We start from the raw sequence: 21,882 nt of genomic DNA on the forward strand, positions 1-21,882 counted from the left end.
CTGGGATGGAGACACACAAGAGGCTTGGACATCCTCTTCAGAGGATTTGTCTGTTTCCTCAGACCCTGCTTTCTCCAGTTCCTCGTCATTCAACCCATGAAAGGGTGGTAGGGGAAATTCACAGGGTAGCTTTTGTGGGGATGAAGACCTATACCTCTTATGGTCAGCTCTCTGCAAATCCTTATGGGTATCCACCCGATGCTTTAAAACAGCGCAGAATGATTATGAGAATTCCTCCTTTGGCACAAAGTTGCCAGAGAACAGAGCTCCTGAAGAGTTAGAAACAAGATGCTGCCTGAAAACCACAGCTATTTTTCTGTCCCAGTAATGAATCTGTGGAAGTAAGGCGGTCTCCTGAAATAAGGTAAGAGAAAAAGAAGCGCCTCTAAGTGCAATATATGACAATGTTTATTGGCAGACAATGTAGAACCACTCACATTGTGTAAAATCAAAGTTAGCTCAACTGGGTAGGTTTGATTTTACACAATGTGAGTGGTTTTACATTGTTTGCCAATAAACATTGTCTTATACTGCACTTAGAGGCGCATCTTTTTCTCTTTCTTCCATACAGAGTTTGCTACTATATGAAGCTGGCCCTAGTGCTCTATGGACTTTTAGTCTTAAATTGGACTTTTATGCTGTTATATTAAATGTTTCAATAGCACTCCTGATATATAGGAGCGGGGTGTTTGTTCTCTGCACTGATTTTCCTCTGTATAGAGTTTTTTGTTGTTCCTGAAATAAGGTAGGCTATTCCCCCTGGTCCCTGCCCCTGACCTCAATATCATCGAGCCACTCTGGGGAGATCTCAAAACATGCGGTTCATGCAAGATAACCAAAGATTCTGAATGACCTGGAGGCATTTTGCCAGGACGGATGGGCAGCTATACCACCTGCAAAAATTTGGGGCCTCATAAACAACTATTACAAAAGACTGCATGCTGTCATTGATGCTAAAGGGGGCAGTACACAGTATTACAGAATAAGGGTATGTAGACTTTTGAACAGGGGCCATTTCATTTTACTTGTTGGCATGAAAATAAAAAAAGTGCAGCACAAGAATTCAATAAAATGCATAAAATACAAAAATAATATAATTAATATGATGCCATAAATATAAAATTAATGCGCATAATAAATCTGTGAAAAAAAACCAAACATCTCTGTGAAAAAAAATCTATAAAAGTCCACACAATCGTACTAATATGACTCCATCTTCCACCAGTGAATATATGAATAATGCAAGCGATCCACCTCTGTGCACCTTCACCTGCCTCCACTGACCGTTACCTCCACGCCGTGACCCATCTATGTTAGAGCACAGGTATAGCTTCTTTCTATTGCATAGCAGGTATTTCATCCCTTATGGTTTTAGTGGGTGGTCTACAAACGTATTCATTTCCGCTTTTACATACCCAATAGGTGGGTCACGGCATGAAGGTAAGGGTCAGGTAGAGGTGCACAGAGGTGGATCGCTTGGATTATTCATATAATCAATGGTGGAAGATGGAGTCACATTAACACGATTGTGTGGACTTTTATAGATTTTTTCACAGATTTATTAGGAGCACTAACTTTATATTTATGGCATCATATTAATGATATTTTTGTATTTATGCATTTTAGTGAATTGTTGTGCTGCAATTTTTTTTTATTTTCATTGTTTGTTCGTGTGGGAATACATTGCAGTGGAAGGCAGCAACAAGATTTCACTTAGCTTTTGTTTGTTTTTTAAATTTTTCACTTTTTATCTTTATTTAATATGACGTGAATATAGTGTGAGAAGATACATAATTTCAGGTGAGGTAGCATGTTAATATTTTGTTTTTAGTTTATTTTTTTACTTGTTGCCATGTTTTGTTTTATAATTGTGCCATTCTGATATGACTTACAATTGAATATGAATCCCATAAGAAATAAAAACATGTTTTGCATGCTCACTCACGTTTTTTTTTAACTTGTTGCCGACCGCAGATAGCCGAATGACGGCTGCACTGCGGCCGGCCAGTTCTGAGTGGACGTCATATGACGTCCCCCCAGAACGCGCTCTTCTGCGCGCCCCAGGGGGCGCGCACCCGGCGATCTCCGTGATCGCTGTGTCCTACGGACACAGCTGATCATGTGATGTGGTAAAAGGCCAATCACAGCGGCCTTTTACCACCTGATCAGCGGTGTCCAATGACACGCTGATCAGAGGGAAATGCAAGTGCCGGTTCTCGGCTGCACTTTCCTCACGCTGTCAGATCGTGAGGAAAGTGCTGCCGAGAACCGGCAGTTGTCAGAGCGGGGATCGGCACCGATCATCAGGGCACTGATGATCGGTGCCCAGCAGTGCCACCCGCAAGTTCCGCCCACCTGTGCCCAGCAGTGCGCCCACTAGCTCCGCCCACCTGTGCCCAGCAGATCACCCACCTGTGCCCAGCAGTGCACCCACCTGTGCCCAGCAGTGCACCCACCTGTGCCACTCTGCAATGTCACACACCTGTGCCCAGAAGTGCCACCTACCTGTGCCCAGCAGTGCCACCCACCTGTGCCCACCAGTGCCACCCACCTTTGCCCACCAGTGCCACCCACCTGTGCCCACCTACCAGTGCTGCCCACCAGTGCAGCCCAGCAGTGCTGCCAGTCAGTGCCACCAGTCAGTGCCCAGCGGTTGTGCCAGTCAGTGCCGCCAGTCAGTGCCCAGCAGTGATGCCAGTCAGTGCCGTCTATCAGTACCCATCATCAGTGTCACCTATCAGTGCCGCCTATCAGTGCTGCATATTAGTGCCGCCTATCCGTGACACCTCATTAGTGCTGTCTATCAGTGCCGCCTATCCGTGCCACTTCATTAGTACTGCCTATCAGTGCCCTTTAGTGCTGCCTATCAGTGCCCATCAGTGCCGCCTATCAGTGTCCATCAGTGCTGCCTCATCAACGCACATCAGTGAAGGAGAAAAATTACCTGTTTGAAAAATTTTATAATAGAAACAAAGAAACTTTTTTTTTTTTCAAATTTTTGGCAATTTTTTATTTATAGCGCAAAAAGTAAAGCGCCCAGTGGCGATTAAATACCACCAAAAGAAAGCTCTATTTGTGAGAAAAAAATGATCAAAATTTCATATGGGTACAATGTTGCATGACCGCGCAATTGTCAATCAAAGTGCGGCAGCGCTGAAAGCTGAAAATTGGCCTGGTAAATAAGGGGGTATAAGTGCCTGGTAGGCAAGTTGTTAAAAATGGTACTGTATATTACCAATTCTCAAAGGATATGCCAAATTTTGAGCACAACTGTATATATTATAGAAGCTTCAGTTGTCTCATCAAAAAACCCACACAGAGTTGTCAATTTAATAGGATATTTCTAACACACTGCATAGGCATACTCAGAAATAAACCCCAAAACACATTCTGCTACTCCTCCTGAGTGTGGCGATACCACATGTGTGAGACTTTTTTACTTTTTGGACCTATTGTATACTGGACATTGTATCTTGAGCATCACACAAATCAACGAATTGTATTAAAACCAATGTACTTGGATGGTCTCCTCTATACGAGCTGTCGGGGAATATAGCTTAGTGTTGCATCACCTATAGCAGACCCAATTCCTTGAAGCCAAGCAAGCCTAGCCTACTGGTACATGGCTGCCCCCAGGAATGCCATGCTCAATGGCCAGGAAGTACAGGAGGCTAAAGAAAGGAACAAGAGGGTTTCAGGAGTACAGTTGTTCACAGAGGATGGCTGGGACTGGTGTCTAGTAGTAATGTAGTCAGTCAGACATGCAGATGGGTCATTTCAAGCACAGAGACATGGCCAGTAAATAGGCAAAGAATCAGTTCAGGCTACAAGCAGAAATGTGGTCAATTAACAGGAGAGGGTTAATACAGGCAACAATCAGGGACAACTGTGACTGGCTACACAATTACACGTGAAGCTGGGGGATGGTAAAACCTTGCAGTTGCACAGGTTTTATCACCCCTCAACCACTAACCCCCTGTTACACAGCTGTGGTAGGAATTATACACCCTGTACACCCACCGATCATGACCCATTCAAGTAAATATGGGGGGGGGGGGGCTTGTGAAGGGTCCAAGGGGTTAAAAGCAGATGGTAAGGAGGCAATGCAATGCCTCCTCAATGCCTATCCAATGCTCTCTGAAGAGCGATCTAAATACAGATGGCTCTTCAGAAAATATCGCACATGTGAACAAGTCCTTATTGGTGACACTATGATGTAGCGGTGATCAGGAACACTGGGACTGTGGTGTGGCAGTGATCAGGGACACAGTGACTGGTGAGGGGGTAATTAGGGACAATGACTGGTGGAAATGGTGATCAGGGATTTTTTTTTACTATATAAGCAATATATAAAACTGTTCACAAGGTTTTATTCATGAAACCTTTAGTTCAGGGCTTGAAAAAGCCGCTCGCCCGCTCGCCAAATGCGAGGAGAAATTCCTCTGTGGCAAGCGGCGAGCAGCGAGCACAGATGAAGCATGGAGCAACTGCACTTGCGCTCCAAGCCTCATTGTGAAGCCGAGTTCTGGTTTACAACTTCTGGTTTCCGGCTTCTTTGGCTCCGCTGAGAGGAGACACCCTCTCCACCGCGGCGGGGGACTCGGAGGGACTAGGAGTAAGTACTCTATACAACATGTCATATCACTATAATGGAGTACATGGGAGATGGGATATACATTACTCAGTAATGTATATCCCAGCTCCCCTGTACTCCATTATAGTGATATGACATGTAGACAGTAATGTATATCCCAGCTCCCCTGTACTCCATTATAGTGATATGACATGTATACAGTAATGTATATCCCAGCTCTCCTGTACTCCATTATAATGATATGACATGTATACAGTAATGTATATCCCAGCTCCCCTGTACTCCATTATAGTGATATGACATGTATACAGTAATGTATATCCCAGCTCCCCTGTACTCCATTATAGTGATATGACATGTATACAGTAATGTATACCCCAGCTCCCCTGTACTCCATTATAGTGATATGACAAGTATACAGTAATGTATATCCCAGCTCCCCTGTACTCCATTATAGTGATATGACATGTATACAGTAATGTATACCCCAGCTCCCCTGTACTCCATTATAGTGATATGACATGTATACAGTAATGTATGTCCCAGCTCCCCTGTACTCCATTATAGTGATATGACATGTATACAGTAATGTATATCCCACCTCCCCTGTACTCCATTATAGGGATATGACAAGTATACAGTAATGTATATCCCAGCTCCCCTGTACTCCATTATAGTGATAGGACGTGTATACAGTAATGTATATCCCAGCTCCCCTGTACTCCATTATAGTGATATGACATGTATACAGTAATGTATATCCCACCTCCCCTGTACTCCATTATAGTGATATGACATGTATACAGTAATGTATGTTCCAGCTCCCCTGTACTCCTTTATAGTGATATGACATGTATACAGTAATGATTGCTGTATACATGTCATATCACTATAATGGGGAGCTTGGATATACATTACTGTGTACAGTTTTATATTTTGGACTCTTTATTCTAAAGAAAAATTTAATTTCATAAGCTTTAAGGGGGCGTGGACCTGGGCAAGGTTGGGTGGGGCAACTGGTAGAGAGTAAGTTTTGTGACCGGCTAGTAGGTCTGGACTCGAAATTTTAACCCCTGCTTTAGTTTATTACTGTGACTGGTCACAGCTACATGGTACATGGTCACATGGTACAACCACAGAGATCACACAGTAGTAAATAAGGTGTCAAGAATGACAACTTTGTTTGTTACTGTAATTGTGATTGGTCACAGTGATCATATGGTACCAGGGCCACTCACAGCGGCCCAATACAATGATCTGTGACTCACTGTGTCCTGTGGATACAGTGGTCACAGATTGTGTGGCTATGTGCTCTAGAGCAGGGGTTCTCAACCTTCCTGATGCCGTGACCCTTTAATACAGTTCCTCATGTTGTGGTGACCCCCAACCATAAAATTATTTACCCAGAAATTCTAATTCATGAGTGTCGTTTTACCTCCAATACTGCTGCTTTCAACACAGTAGCTGCTTTTAACAGAGTAGCTGCTTTCAACACAGCAGCTGCTTTCTACACAGTAGCTGCTCTTTACACATTGGAAATATGTGTTTTCTGATGGTCTTAGGGGACCCCTGTGAAAGGGTCGTTCTACCCCCAAAGGGGTCGCGACCCACAGGTTGAGAACCACTGCTCTAGAGAGTACACACAAGCGTCTGATGTGGAAGGACATAGGGGTGTGTCCACTCACATTGGCACTACTCCTTTCTGACCATATATGTACAGTGGCCAGACGGAAGGCTGATTTGTAAGTGGCAACTCTCTAACTGTTATGAAATGAACAAAAAAAGATGTTTTCCAGTTTACTGGTGAAAAACACTTTTAAACAATGTTAAAATTGTAAAAACTACAAAAAACCTTAATGAACAAAGACAAAGGATTCTCTAATCAAAAAATTAAAAGCACCAATACATATTGAATTTGAGGCTTGTGTCTTACCTAAAAATCTCCGCAGTTTCACCATGTCTAAGTGGAAGTGATCGATTAGACCATGATGATTCAAGAGATGAAAGGTTAAGGTGACAAGACTGTTTCCTGAAATCAAATACACACATGAGTTGGTTCCTTGAAATCCCCATAACTTTACACAAGACTTGCAGGGCTCTAGATAGAAATGGGATTGTCAAGCCTGGAGGGACAGCAGACTTAATAATTTCTTGAGATATCTTCCAGGAGACAGAGGGGCTCAATCTATGAGAATCCCACAAACGTAGAAGCTAATATTTTATTTCATACCAGTCTTTTTCAAAGTAATACAATTTTGAGAATACTAACCACCAGCAAAAGTTCATTTAGACAATCAATATTTCATGAACTAGATAAAATAACTGGTTTATTAAATTCATTTAGGGTCAGACCATGCTGAATGTTGGTTTGCAGTGTCCACAGCTAGGACTTTTATATCTGATGGTGCACTGGAACATTACATTACAAGGAAACTGTCAGAAAAAAAATACACACTGCCAACTGATTTTTCCGCATGCTTCCAGGATTGTCATCCTTATCCTTCTGTCAAGATGTGTCACTGGCCTGGTACCAGCATGTGTATATTAGGTGCAGGACAGGTACATGTTTGTTTCAGGTCACTGATTTACTAGGTAATGAAGCCAAGGTAAAGATGACAGCCCTGATTCATGCATCTTCAAAAACCATTTAAAGCTGCTCCTTGCTACATTGCCATCTCGATAGGTTATCTTTTAACAGAAAGCAGCCAGATTATAGGCATTCCATGGCCAATTATTATGCAGTATCAGTATTTATAAAGTAAATTAGATTTTTTTTTTCAGTAAAAGGTTGCACCATAACATCATGATCTAGCTAACGTGCCAAATTTAATTTACACTTAAGAAATAAGCTCTGAACATTGTAAATAACTAAAAAGACGGCACCATTCTGATTCAAATGGTTTCAGCAACCACCGAGTCACTGAGCTAGAGAGCAATAACGGAAATTAGGGGCTCTATTTCCTTATCTGCATACACAGGTCAGTGTCTCAGAAAGTGATGAAGCCATGTAATCTAGGCAACAAGCATTTTCAGAACAATTAGGAATGACAGCCTCACATTTCATTTAACAAAAGAGTTAATGACAAGACAATTTATGGTGGTAAATTTATATTAAAATTTGGACAATTAGGGTGTTGTTAACTTGTACAACACTCCCTCCTTCCCATCCTCAATTCTCATATCTCCGTCACTGATAAGGGGAAAAGGGAACCAGTTTACTCTGCTGAAATAACGGCCATTTACTCTACATCTAATGGTCAGTTCATGTGTATATACATGTGTATATACAGTTAGGTCCATATATATTTGGACGCAGTTTTTTTTTCAGGTATTTACCAAAACATTCAAACTTCATTCATTTAAGGCAGCATTGCCTTAATCATTTGGCATGTACAGTTAGGTCCATATATATTTGGACACAGGTACAATTTTAGATTTTTTCAAGTATTTACCAAAGCATATTCAAGCTATAGTTATATAATGTATATGGGCTTAAACTGCACACTCTCAGGTTTAATTTGAGGGTATGTACATCCAAATTGGAGGAAGGGTTTAGGAATTACAGCTCTTAAGAGTAGCCATCCTCCTTTTTTCAAGGGACCAAAAGTAATTGGACAAATGAATATAATTATAAATAAAATGTTCATTTTTAATATTTTGTTATTATTATTATTATTATTATTATTATTAAACAGGATTTATATAGCGCCAACAGTTTGCTCAGCGCTTTACAATAGAAAGGGAGACAATACAGCAACAATACAGTTCAATACAAGAGGGATAGGAGGGCCCTGCTCCTTGGACCTTGTTGAGAATCCTTTACTGGCAATGACTGCCTGAAGTCTGGAGCCCATGGTCATTACCAAAGACTGGGTTACCTCCTTTCTGATGTTTTGCCAGGCTCTAATTGCAGCTGTCTTCAGTTGTTCTTTCTTCGTGGGTCTTTTTGCCTTCAGCAAGTGAAATGAATGCTCAACTGGGTTGAGAGCAGGTGATTGACCCGGCCATTGCAAAATATTCCACTTTTTTTCCTTCAAAAGCTCCTGGGTTGCTTTTGCAGTGTGTTTTGGATCCATCTGTACTGTGATGTGCCATCCAGTCAACTTTGCTGCATTTAGCTGAATCTGGGCTGACAGTATATCTCTAAACACTGCAGAATTAACCTGGCTACTTCTGTCTTCTGTCACATCATCAATAAACACCAATGACCCAGAGTCACTGGAAGCCATGCATGCCCATGCCATCACACTGCCTCCACCATGTTTTACAGATGACGTTGTGTGCTTTGGATCAGCATGAGCTGTTGCAAGCACTTTTTTTTCCCGTCATTCTGGTACAGATTAATCTTAGTTTCATCTGTTCAAAGAATGCTTTTCCTGAACTGGTCTGGCTTTTTTTTAGATGTTTTTTGGCAAAGTCTAATCTTGATTGTAGACTTTGACAATGATACGCCCACCTCCTGGAGAGTGGCCTTCACTTGTCTGGATGTTGTGAATGGATTTTTCTTTACCATAGAGAGGATCCTGCGATCATCCACCACTGTTGTATTCCGTGGACGTCCATGCCTTTTTATGTTGTTGAGCTCACCAGTGCGTTCTTTCCTCAGAACGTACCAAACTGTTGATTTGGCCACTCCTAATGTTGCTGCTATCTCTCTGATGGATTTGTTTAATTTTTGAAGCCTTACAATGGCCTGTTTCACTTGCATGGACAGCTCCTTTAAACGTATGATGAAGGTTCACAGCAATAGATTTCAAATGCAAATACCACACTTAGAATCAACTCCAGACCTTTTACCTGCTTAACTGATGAAGAAATAACGAAGGAGTAGCCCACACCTGGCCATGAAACAGCTTTTGATTCAATTGTCCAATTAGATTTGGTCCCTTGAAAAAGGGGGGATGGCTGTAATTCTTAAACCCTTCCTCCAATTTGGATGTACATACCCTCAAATTAAACTTGAGAGTGTGCACTTTCAGCCCATATCCATTATACACCTATAGCTTGAATATGTTTTGGTAAATACCTGAAAAAAACTAAAATTGTGCCTGTGTCCCTATATATGTGGACCTAACTGTACTAAAAAGAGCAAATGCCTTTAAAGTATTCTGTCACAAAGCACACATTAATGGAAAATATCTAATGGAAGCAGGTAAACCTCACATGCAAGAATTTTGCTTTGCCACAGAAACCCTTTCAGGCCTTTCTTGGTATGTCCAAGAATTAACAAAAATGACAATCCTAAATTAAGAAACATGAATATATTCTTACCATTCGTTAACCTATCAAAAAGAAATATATCGAAATTCCAGTTTCCGACTTTTTCCAGCATGCACTGAATAAAGATAAAAAAAATAAAAATTACTTTGAAAGTGAGAAAACCTATTGCTGTAGTTTCATGACATGCAGATTATAATTACAGATTGCTTGTTGCAGAGCTGCTGAGTTTATATAGCAAGACAACAAATACAATTGCAATAATCCATACCGTTTCAGCAGCATTCATTTTCACTGATCGAACACAAGAAAACTCAAATCTGATTATTTGTGAAAACATCCCTGATGCTAAAAAAAGTAAACAGAAAAACAAAAAATGTTTGTACACAAATAGACCTTGTAATACGTACCTGTTAGGGCATACATTCGTGCTATCTTCATTCTGTTGCATCACAAAGCTGTCTAAAGAATCATTACATCCGACACTTCCAGCTATGCAGGCCTCTTGTGTTCCCAGCCACATTCTCTGGCTGGGGACACTGGAGCTCAAAAAGCTTAAAGGCAGCTAAAGAACTTGGGCTCAATGGGGTTTTAGAGAGAAAAAGGCCTCAGGGCACAGGTGGTTAAAAAAAAAAGCAGCTTAGAAAAACATTGAATTTTGATGTGCCTGTAAGGTTATATATGCTGTAGGGTGGATAAAAATCGATAATTAAAAAAAAATAAATAAAGATTAGTTTTTTAATTATGTAGAATAAGGCTGTATATGTTTAATTTTTTGGTAAATAAATTCCATTAATCCATTCACAATGTCATGCTCTTCCAGAGGTTTTTGTAAGATTATTGGGCAGTTTCTCTGCCTACAAGATATTATCACAGATGCTTGGTTTACTTTTGCAGTTCTCAAAACTGAATTTGACTCAGCGGAGATCACATGCCTCTTCTTCACAGCAAAAATGTTATAACATGAACAGAGTTAAGAAAAAGACCTTAATCCTAACTTCTACAAACCTATGAATACAGAATCAACCCCTTCAGTGCTAAATTTCAAGAAGTTCAGTGAATAGAATAGAAACAATATTTTTCTGATTGTTTGGAGTGGAATAGATCTGCACAAGAAGAAAGTGAAACTAAGTGTGAGGAGGAAGGGGGTGACAGTAAGTTTTTTAAAATATATATATTTTGTTTAGCTAAATTAGTTAACAAACATGGATGTTTGTTTATGCAAATAACATATGCTGTAATGTTATTGTTTCAGTTGAATAAATCTATTTAAATTGTTATTATTAAGGTAATGATTATTTTTCTCCTTCCTAAAGTACAACAGAAAAGTTGTCCAAATATGAATGATTAACCTTTTAAACTGGGGATAAAAAAACGAATATGAAAAGTTGTTATTCTAAAAATCTTCATCTACTTGCATATTAAAGTTATACCAGCAAGAATTAGTCTTTATGTAGAAAACTGATTTAAATCAAGCCTTACTGACTAGTGATTTAAATTGATTTAAATCAAATCCACCCTGCCAGCTGTGCATTATTTTTTTTTTTTAAATAGCATGTTTAGCAACAAAGAGGGAAAAAAAAAACCCCACTACAAAATACAAACCTTGGCTTGTCCATTGTAATCATCATCCAAAATGTACAGTGAATTCTGTGGAGTGACACCACGGAAGAATCGAGAGGACCTTAAGTACCGCTGAAAACTTAACAAACGCCGTATGTTTCGTGCCGACAAGGAGATTTCAATTTCCGAATGTGCTGCAGATTAAAAACAAGGAAAGGTTAAAGCATACATCTTTTTATTAGAAGACTTTTAGCTATTAAAGCCCTACCACTGTCTTATTCAAAGGCAATAACTAAGACATAGATGCAATCCCTCTGAAAAAAAAAATTAAGCAGAACAAAAAACACATATCTGACAAAAACATAACTTGCTATTTTGGTTGTAATGTGCTGGTTTCCCAACTTCCTAACTATATAACACTCATTTTATTGGTTTTTTTTTTTTTTTTAAAAAGGCAGTGTATGAACCTAGCTTTAGCTATCATCGAGGCCTAAACTTTACACAGAATTTTAAATTGTTTTTGTAGCACAAAATTAAAGTGAAAGGTTGAACAGTTCATTGGCAATTCACAGCATTACTGTTATCTGCGTCTTCTTCTTATTACAATAATACCCTTTTAGACAAACAGGTGCAACCCATCCTTAAACATGAATCTAGAAATTGGAGTTATCTTTCAAAGAAGCATCTACCGCAAACTGTACTCTCTACTCAAGTGTATATAAACCCTAACCAAGGGTGCACTGCTGCACTGAAATCTCAAGCACGGGAAAAAAAAAAAGCCATGACATCATCCTCCACAGGGGATCAAGTGTATATTGCACTTGGTCCTCTTCAAATCTTCCCATTCATTTTTAAGCCACGTGGTTGAATAGATGTACCCCCTGCTGTTTACCAATGCCACTAGAGAAGAGATGGATTTGTTACTGATACCAGAGCTGCCATTCTTGGTTGTTAGGGCCAGCATGAACTGTGTCAGTCACTTATTTATAAGGCTTACCAATCGGAACAATTATATGGTTAACATGGCAAAATTACGCAGAAGCTAAATGTATGTAACAATTATAATGAAAAATTCTAACCTTATAAACTAACCCTAAACACCTGCTGCAGCTGCATCTAAAATATATTGAAAAATGAAAAAAATATATATCTACAGTGCTATTTCTGTAATATTCAATACAGTAAAGTGGAGTTCCACCTGAAAAAAAATAAAATAAAAGTCAGCAGCTACAAAAACTGTAGCTGCTGACTTGTAAAATACAGCCACTTACCTGTCCCTCGGTCCAGCAGTCCTCATGTCCGCTGTTTTCACCGGCCGTCTTTTTTCCCTGGCGCCGGCATCTTCAGTGTGACAGCTTCACAGCCAGGAGCCCACTGCGCATGTGCGAGAAGCGCTGCACTTTGTGAATGGCCCCGTAGTCTTCTGGGACCTGTCACGTGGACAACTTCCGCTTCCGATCGCATAAGCGATCGCAGAGGAAGTGGGAGCGGGTACCTGTAAAATGCGGGTACCTGTCAAATTCGGGTACCCGCTCCCCAAAGGTGCCAATCCTTAATGGGGGGTGGGCGACAAAGGTTTAAAGAGGAAATTCACCTTTTGGGTGGAGCTCCGCTTTAACCCTAAAAGTCAAAATCTATCCCAATGCAATCAAAGTGATGCTTACTGTATATACAGTACAAAAACATAAGTATAAGGTGCTGCTAGTAACCTCATAACAATTTGTGTCATTAAATTAAAGTACATTAAATGTCAAAAACCAGATTCTTAATACGGTAACATTAGCATATTCTGTGGTGTTGTATATTTCACCTATCAAAGTGCTGAATTGACAAAAAGTCCAGTGTCCCAAGATCCCAAAGTGCTACAGTTGCAAAAAAAATAATATAAACAAAATCCACGGAGGTTGAAGTATTAAAACTAGAGTGTGCAAAAACTGGTGCAGCTGAGCATGGTAGCCAATTAGCTTCTAACTTAAAGTGTTACTAAACCCACAACAGTATACGCAGTCTGTATATGCAGTAAAGCATGCAGGTTATACTCACTGTGGAACCTAAGGGGTTAATCCTCTGCATTGTGTAATAAGACGGTTTGATCCTGACTTCTCTGATCCTCCCCTTCTTCTAGTGTTACTCTTATTTCCTGATAAGACATATGGTGTGGAATCACTCTGCACATGCTCAGTTTGGTGTGTATTGCTAGAGAGGTTTTTTTTTTTTTTTCTTGGGAGAATGCATGTGATCAGCACAGGTCCAATCAGCAATGTCCAGACAGAGGTCAGGGGTTCTGCATCCTCCTAGAGCAGAAAGAAAACTCCCCCTACAAGCACTTTAACCAGTGCTCTGCTGAACACTGATAGAAGTCACAAGACTGCTCTAACTGCTGATAAGCAAAGGTATTTAGCAGTTTATATTTACTAAAATAATTGCATTTCCATGCAGTGTGTACTGTGGGAGACCAGATAGAGTGAATTCAGGGTCCTGTGTTTAGTAACACTTTAACCTCCCTAGCGGTCTGATTATGTCCATATTTCTGTGCTGAAAGCGGTACATTTTTTTGCATGGAAATATGTATTTTTTTATTGTAGGCCTGTAGTTGTTAGGAATAACTCACTGAAATCTGTCCGAACAAGAGTCTAGTAAACATCCCGGGTATGTTACAATTTGAAACACGAAATCATAAATTATAATTTAATAAATCATAAAAAAATAATAATATAATAATAATAAATTTAATTCAATAATATAATCAAACCAAAAACACTGAAATTTGAAATTGAGCGCCAACTTCGCACATCACTGAGCAAAATCGCAAAATCGTTTTCAGTGTCTGATGACGAATTTGCCCACGAATCATTATCACTCAGTTCTGAAAGTGGTTCTGATTTACTATCGCTGTTCTCTAGCTGGTCTAAAACCGCTTTTGACCTAAAGGGACGTTTTTTGGACGCCATGGACATTTCTCAGTTTCCAGGCAGAAAGAACAGTAAAAATGCAGGCAGGGCACAGGACAAAGCACTGGGGACAAAATGTATGTGAAATGGTTTGATACAGTAATGTTTTGCTATGCGATTTTAGTGTATTTAGTGAATGTCATTTTTTGTCATTTTCAAATTTCCCGCCTTTCCGTCCCCCGTACATCCTGACGCTTGCAGGGGACGGAACCCAGATAACAAATGCCGGCATCCGCCGGAGGACATTGCCGGGGACACTGCAGGAGGGACATCGCGGGAGCGCAGGACAAGGTAACAGATCGAGGGATCCCGGAGCAGCGCCGCATGGTAAGCCCGAGTGTAGCTCGGGGTTACCACTTGTGATACTGAAACTTTACTCCGAGCTACACTCGGGAATACCGCCAGGGGGGTTAAGCTTGTTCAATTAAGCTTTGACAAAAAACCTGGACATTTACTGGTTTCAGTGCAGAGCTGTACCCGATTTTGAGCTCTTCAGTTTTAGTAAATCAACCCCACGATGTCCAAAGGATAAATGTGAGCCAATCTATGTAACAGTCCCAGACATAGATAAGATGATGGTCACACTTCAATCAAAATGATAATCCTCTCCCAAAGGTTTCTCTATGGTGGTATCCTCACCTTAGGATTTGTTCACTACATTAGTTCCCAGGTCTACCCTGCTTGTGGATGGTATGGGGTAATTATGTCTTAATTTAATGACACTAGCAGCACCTTATAGTTATTATAAATACTTCTGTTATTGTACATAAGCACATTTTTTTTGCATTGGTAAGGATTTTGACTGTTAGGGTTAAAATATATGTTACCCAAACATTTCATGTTCCTCATATGTGTATGTTGCACCATATACTTGTATTAAAGAGTTACTAAATTTTTTTTTGTTTATTAAAATAAATAAACATGTTATACTCACCTGCTCTGTGCAGTGGTATTGCACAAAGTTTCCCTGATCTTCCTCTTCTTGGGTCTCCTGGCGGCGATCTTGGCTCTTCTTCATGTGTCCCCATAGCTAGCTATTAGCTATGCGTCTATGCAGCAGTGCTCCATAGACACACACAGCGGTACTTAGTCCTACCCCCACTTCCTCCTTACTGCACGTGATTGACAGCAGCAGAAGTTAATGGCTTCTGCTGCTGTTCAAATCCCTGTGTGAAGAGGAGGAGAGGGGAAAAGAGATGCAGCAGTGCACAGTGCTGAATCTACTCTCCCCTCTCTAACCCTTCACACAAGGAAGGGAGATGACTGAGAAATAGAAAACTTTGTTTTCTATGCAAGGAATGCATTAACGGAAATCACGTGTCGGTGATGTCACAGTGGGGCGGGATCTCCAGATGAAGTCACCAGATGGCCCCGCCCTTTCGTTATTTAAGAGCTGTCAGACGGCAGAGCTACAGGATGGTGGGAGCCTTTGTTGGGACCAGATGGGGGGGGTTTCCCTTTTTCGGGGTCGGCAGTGGCGGCAGGCACGTGATTGACGATGGATCTACACTTGGGGGGACTTTTTTTTTAATCTAATAAATGACTTGTCAAAAACTTGTGTTGTGTTTTTATATACTTTTTACACTTTTTTTGTGAATGCGTAAAAGGGGACTTACAGATTCCGATAAGCCCCTGCCTGCAGACCCCCACAACCACCGGCCAGGGTTGTGGAGAGAGGCCCTTGTCCTCATCAACATGGGGACAAGGTGCTTTGGGGGGAACCCCCTTGCATCCCCCATGTTGAGGACATACGGCATGGTATGGTTCAGGGGGGAGGAACGCTTTTTAAAAAAAAAACATTTGGTGTGGGGTTCCCCTTAAAATTCATACCAGACTCAAGTATAGATGGGGGGGGACTGCAACACCGTTTTTTTTCACTTTTTTTTTTAATTGCCAGCAATGTTTTTTTTTTATATATAGCCGTCAGACAGCATTGCAGAGGTGTAAACAGAAGCTAAAAGCTTGGGCCCATTTACCTCCATCTCCCTTTGGACTCATTAATATATTCCAAATGAAAATTCCCCCAGGGTTATTATATTTTTTACGACACTCCCCCGTCTGGATCCCAAGAACTTTCATTCTACAGTTTGACTTTGTCTCAACTTTTCTATGGCAATCCCACCCGGCCCCTTTTGGTAGAAAGTTACTATGTAGGACTTGGATGCAGGGCAGACTGGCATGTCTGGATCTATACACTTATTATTTAGCAGCTATGCTCACCCGTGTCCATAACTGGCTAATCTCAGATGATGCAAATGCCTCAGTGGTACTGAAGGCAGCATTCTCAGGCTCCTATGAAATATTACGCAAAATCCTTTACTGAGGATTGCGGGCCTCCTATCCGCCTCTCACCCCTGCAATGCGGACAGTCAATAAAGCTTGGAACATTACTGTGCTCAAACCTAATGTTTCTAGAGGTCATAGGTCCCCTAACACTCCACATGCTGGTTCAATTCCAGTCTCCAGAATTTCAGCCAATACCAAATCCTATATCGGCTACTAGGGGTAACAAATACTTGGAGCATATACACTATATTGCCAAAAGTATTGGGATGCCTGCCTGTACGTGTACATGAACTTTAATGGCATCCCAGCCTTGGTCTGTAGGGTTCGATATTGAGTTGGCCCACCCTTTGCAGCTATAACAGCTTCAACTCTTCTGGGAAGGCTGTCCACAAGGTTTAGGAGTGTGTCTATGGGAATGTTTAACCATTCTGCCAGAAGCGCATTTGTGAGCTTAGGCACTGATGTCGGATGAGAAGGCCTGGTTCACAGTCTTGATCTAATTCATCCCAAAGGTGTTCTATTGGGTAGAGGTCAGAACTCTGTGCAGGCCAGTCAAGTTCCTCCACCCCATACTCATTCACCTATTTATTTATGGACCTTGCTTTGTGCACTGGTGCGCAGTCATGTTGGAACAGGAAGGGGCCATCCCCAAACTGTTCCCACAAAGTTAGGAGAATGAAATTGTCCAAAATGTCTTGGTATGCTGACGCCTTAAAGATTTACCTTCACTGGAACTAAGGGGCCAAGCCCAACCCCTGAAAAACAACCTCACACCATAATCCCCCCTCCACCAAACTTTACACTTTGCACAATGCAGTCAGCCAAGTACCGTTCTCCTGGCGACCGCCAAACCCAGACACATCCATGGGATTGCTAGACAGAGAAGTGCGATTTGACACTGCAGCGAATACGTCTCCACTGCTCTAGAGTCCAGTGGCGGCGTGCTTTACAACACTGCATTCGACGCTTTGCATTGCACATGGTGATGTAAGGCTTGGATGCAGCTGCTCTGCTATGGAATCCTCCTCCTCCTGAGAGCGACCCATTCTTTCACAAATGTTTGTAGTAGTATTTTGCATGCCTAGGTGCTTGATTTTATATACCTGTGACCATGGAGATGATTGGAATACCTGAATCCAATAATTTGGAGGCATTCCCCAATACTTTTGGCAATATAGTGTATGTGCAGGGGGAAAGCTGGTCACTTTTGGAAGCCCTGAAAAGTTAATTTACATTACCAAACTCCTGTTCAGATTGCTTCAGCTTTGCCATGTTTTCAGTCGCAATTTGGCTCCAGGATGATAATTTATGTAAATGTAAACCTCTTTTCAAGATTTATAAAGCTGCCTAGTAACAAACACCTCAGTGCTGAAGGAACCAGTCTCTCGGATTCGGCTGGTGTAAAAGAAAGTGCAATTTCCTATGCCAATAATGTGCACAGTGGAGAGAGCAAGAGTAAGAACAAGAAGTTCTACCCAAGAAAAGATCAGCTCCACGTCTTCTTGAACAACACAACTTCAGACTTGTCACTCATGGATGGTTGGTGAATGCCATGGCCACGGCATTGTGTGACTACATCCTGACAAGAAGGCCTTGAAATCGACCAGTATAGAAGAGCCAACTAAAATGCGTGAGGTTCCAGGATGATAACCAGCAACTTCTGCTCTGACGATCACATTCCCTGGAACCTAGAGGTACTCCAAAACACCTCAGCAGCCACACAGTCTGGCATCTCATAAAGACTTTCCAGCTCATTGGAAGGATCTCCCGGCATCCAGCATCTGCTTGAAAATCTACCATTACAGAACTGACCTGGTCTTGGGAGTCAGATGCATTGGCAGATCTTATCTCAGCTTCAGAGTCAACTGCTCTCTGAGAAGCTGATAGTCTAGGTACCCCACAATGAAAATACCCTACGTTCACACCTGAGAACTGGAGGCAACAACTTGGTAAACAATTTGGGAGCAGCGGACAGGCTGAAAAACAATGCCACACACTGGTAGTGAAGAGCTGTCACTGTGAATCCCAGAAACCTTTGGTGAGGCTGGAAATTCAGTATGCATAGGTAGGCATCCTTGATACCCACTGGTACCAGAAGAAATTACCAGCTGAGTGGATTCCATCTTGAATTTATTTTACTTTCAAGAACTTGTTGACAGTCTTGAGGTCCAGAATAGACCTGATGTCTCAGTTTGGCTTAGGAACGTAAACATGTTGAAATAGAAGCAGTGAAGCCTCTCACTCTGCAGCAGAGGTGCAATCACCCCCTAGAAAAGCATCCTTTCCAGAGCCGCAAGGAAAACCTGCTCTTTTTGGCTCCGAAGACAACCCTTGAGTGCCTAAAACATGGAGGGGCAAAAATCAACAAAATGCCAGCTTGTAACCTCTTGACACCATGCCCTTTTATTACAACCCTTTAAAGCTGGAGACTGTGAAGCAGGGTAGAATAGAGGGCCCTGGGATAACAGATCTTGCCTGTTAGGAAGAGGCCAAGGGTCCTCTGCAAGAAGTCTGCACATGTCTGTGTACCAGGTTCTTCTGGGTCAATTCACTGCCAGAGGAATCACAGTGGAGTAGGCTAGGTAGAATGCTCAGTTAAGGGAATTAACAATTTAGCCTGAAAAGAGACCGGGTGATAACTGGAACATCTATGCCCGAGTTGCCCATTTATGGCAAATCGGACTGAACACATCTGGATGAAGTGACCATTCCACTTGGTTCAAGCAGTGGCGCCTGAGATAATTCACCCCCTTGTCCATTCCTTGATTCGGGAACTGCAGAAATTGATGGACAGCGAGTCTGTCCATAACAGAATCTGATTTGTTTCCCCTCAGGGCAGCCAGGCTCCTCATGCCCCCTTAATGGTTGATATATGCCACTGTGACATTGTCTCACTGCACCCAAACTAGGCGACAATTTAGAAGAGGCGGAGAGGGATCCAGTACTGATAGTCCGAGGGATAGCCTAACAGCATTGAGCTTGGACTCTTCTCTTTTGACCATGTTCCCTGAACTGTTAAGGATTAGAAGAGTACTCCTAGGCCTGAAAGACTTGTGTCTGTTTTAAGGACTTTCCAATTGTATGAAAGGAAAGATTTTCCTGTTGTTAGATTTGGAGTGGTGATCAACCAGAACAAGGACTTTCTTGCCTGGATTGTTAGGAGCATGGGTAGATCCAGGAGGTTACCTAGATAGCTTGCACCTGGATGCCCTGAATTTTAAGAAGGGCAAGCATGGTTGCTAGGATTCTTGTGAACACCTTGGGAGAAGAAGACAGGCAAACTGGAAGTGGTCATCTGCGACCGTGAGGTGGGTAAATGGGAACACGTAGCTAAGCATCTTGGATGTTCACAGATGCCACGTGTTCCCCTTGCCTCAGAGACACAATTACTGATGTTTCCACATGAAATTTTGTAATGTGAGGGTATTTGTAGAGGAAATTTAAGTCCAGGATAAGATGGACACCTCCATTGGGATTTGGCACTGTGAACAGGTCCCGTGAACCTGTCCTGTGGTGGTCCAACAACTCCATTTGGTAAAACTCCCTCTGAGAATATGTGGTTCAGGGCCTTTTGCAAATCTGAATGAGGAAAGAACAAAGAGAGGGCGCACAGGCCTAGTGCATTACCATAAAAAATGTTTAATAAGAAATAAAATAGGTGTTGTACTCACAAACGAGAATAAAGTCAAGGCACATCATAAAAGAACAGCTGGGTCAACACCACGCTGAGTAACAGTCCGCAATGGGGTGTGTAGATATCCAATATACTGACGCGTTTCGAGGACTTGCCTCTTCCTCAGAGCTCCGAGGAAGAGGCAAGTCCTTGAAACGCGTCAACCTATTGGATGTCAACACTCCCCATTGCGAACTGTTACTCAGCGCGATGTTCAACTTGTATAGCACTCTGTCAGGGACCCCAGGCTTTACCACGGCGCATAGGTCTGCGCATGTGCGGTATGCCGGGGCGCACTAGCGTGCGGGCATTAGGACCTGGGTGCGGTGCGGTAAAGCCTGGGGTGCGCGCATGCGCACTTGTGATCGCGGACACGCACCTGGCACCAATGAGGGCGCAGGGCGCCCTAATTACACAGGCTATGTCTATGCTCAAGTTGCCGTATGGTCTTTACCTGTATCCTGTGTTTCCTGAGAGATTGCCTTGTTGCCGACCCTGCCTGACCCTGATTCGCTGACTGTCTCCTGCTCTGATCCCTGGCTTGTCTGACCATTCTCCTGCCTAATCCTGCACTTTTGATCTCGCCTTACCGAACCTGGCCTGTGACCTGTCTATCCTTTTGCTTGCCGCTTGTACCGTCCTGCCTCCACCGTTACCGACCTAGACTGTCTGACTTCGCTCACTCTGCCTCCTCACATCAGGCTCTCACCTGCTATATACCACCGGCAAGTGCTTCTACCACAACTGGTTGCGCCCAGGGGCCGCGACCTGGTTTTGGCCTGCTCCAAGTCCATCCCCACCATCAGGGGCCCTGGTGAACAAGCAGGTCGGGGCTTAGATTCTGCGCCTTGGGGAATCCCGGTCTGTGGAGCACTAGAGGCTACCGCCGGCTGGTCCATAACACACTCTGTGACTATGAATGCATTGCACCAAGTGCCAAGGTGAGTGTCCAATGCAGGAACCAGTGACTGAAGCAACATTACAGGCCGTCCCCATAGCTCAGCATCTGGGTACAGTTTCCAAGGTTTTAGAGAGGTTGCACCAATCTGAATACACTGCTTTTTTTTGTAGGCATTAGAAAGAGTTGAGAATAGAAGTCAGAATTAGATAAAATAATAAAGGAAACAAAACTAGTGAAGCTATTTTTTTCCGGTCCGTCACCTACAGACACTAACAATAAAATGAGGACTCATGGACTGGGGTAGGGTTATAGGGGTGGCGCCCCAGAGGGACATGTCCTCAGAAGCTTGCCAGTGTCCAATCACACGAAGGTAAGAGTCTATTACCCATGTTGTATGAATAGGTTGCATGCATTCAGGGGATGGGTATATGCCTGGGCAGGGGATTCCTAGCTCTTTTTTTTTGGCCTATCCATTCATCTAAGGGTGACAGTATAACCCAAGTAGCTATGAATATGACCTGTGTACGGTGATGTACAATAAAGAATAAAATACAAGCAGCAACTCAGCACACTGATTATTTGGCTATGCATTTCAATGGTAAGCCACTTTTTGGCTTCAATATTCTAAAAGTAGGCACATTAATTATTCTACTATGTATTTCAATGGTAAGCCACTTAATTTTCTGCTATAATCAAT

At 42.2% G+C, this 21,882-nt stretch overlaps 1 protein-coding gene across 4 annotated transcripts in view; it reads right to left on the bottom strand.

Moving 5' to 3' along the window:
- The window catches only part of PDE7A (phosphodiesterase 7A), a 182,348-nt gene that overhangs the window by 26,369 nt on the left and 134,097 nt on the right, over positions 1-21,882 (bottom strand). For all 4 annotated transcript variants that reach the window (XM_089685335.1, XM_089685336.1, XM_089685337.1 and 1 more), the window contains 3 exons: positions 11,417-11,568; positions 9,866-9,929; positions 6,528-6,623 (listed from right to left, as the gene is read on the bottom strand). In XM_089685335.1, coding sequence (XP_089541461.1) covers positions 6,528-6,623; positions 9,866-9,929; positions 11,417-11,568 — 312 coding nt within the window. The remainder of the gene's footprint in view (positions 1-6,527; positions 6,624-9,865; positions 9,930-11,416; positions 11,569-21,882) is intronic.

This window comes from Staurois parvus, unplaced genomic scaffold (genome assembly GCF_062004578.1).
Source record: "Staurois parvus isolate SC_StPar_1 unplaced genomic scaffold, SC_StPar_1.0 ptg000371l, whole genome shotgun sequence".
Taxonomy (NCBI): Eukaryota; Metazoa; Chordata; class Amphibia; order Anura; family Ranidae; genus Staurois; species Staurois parvus.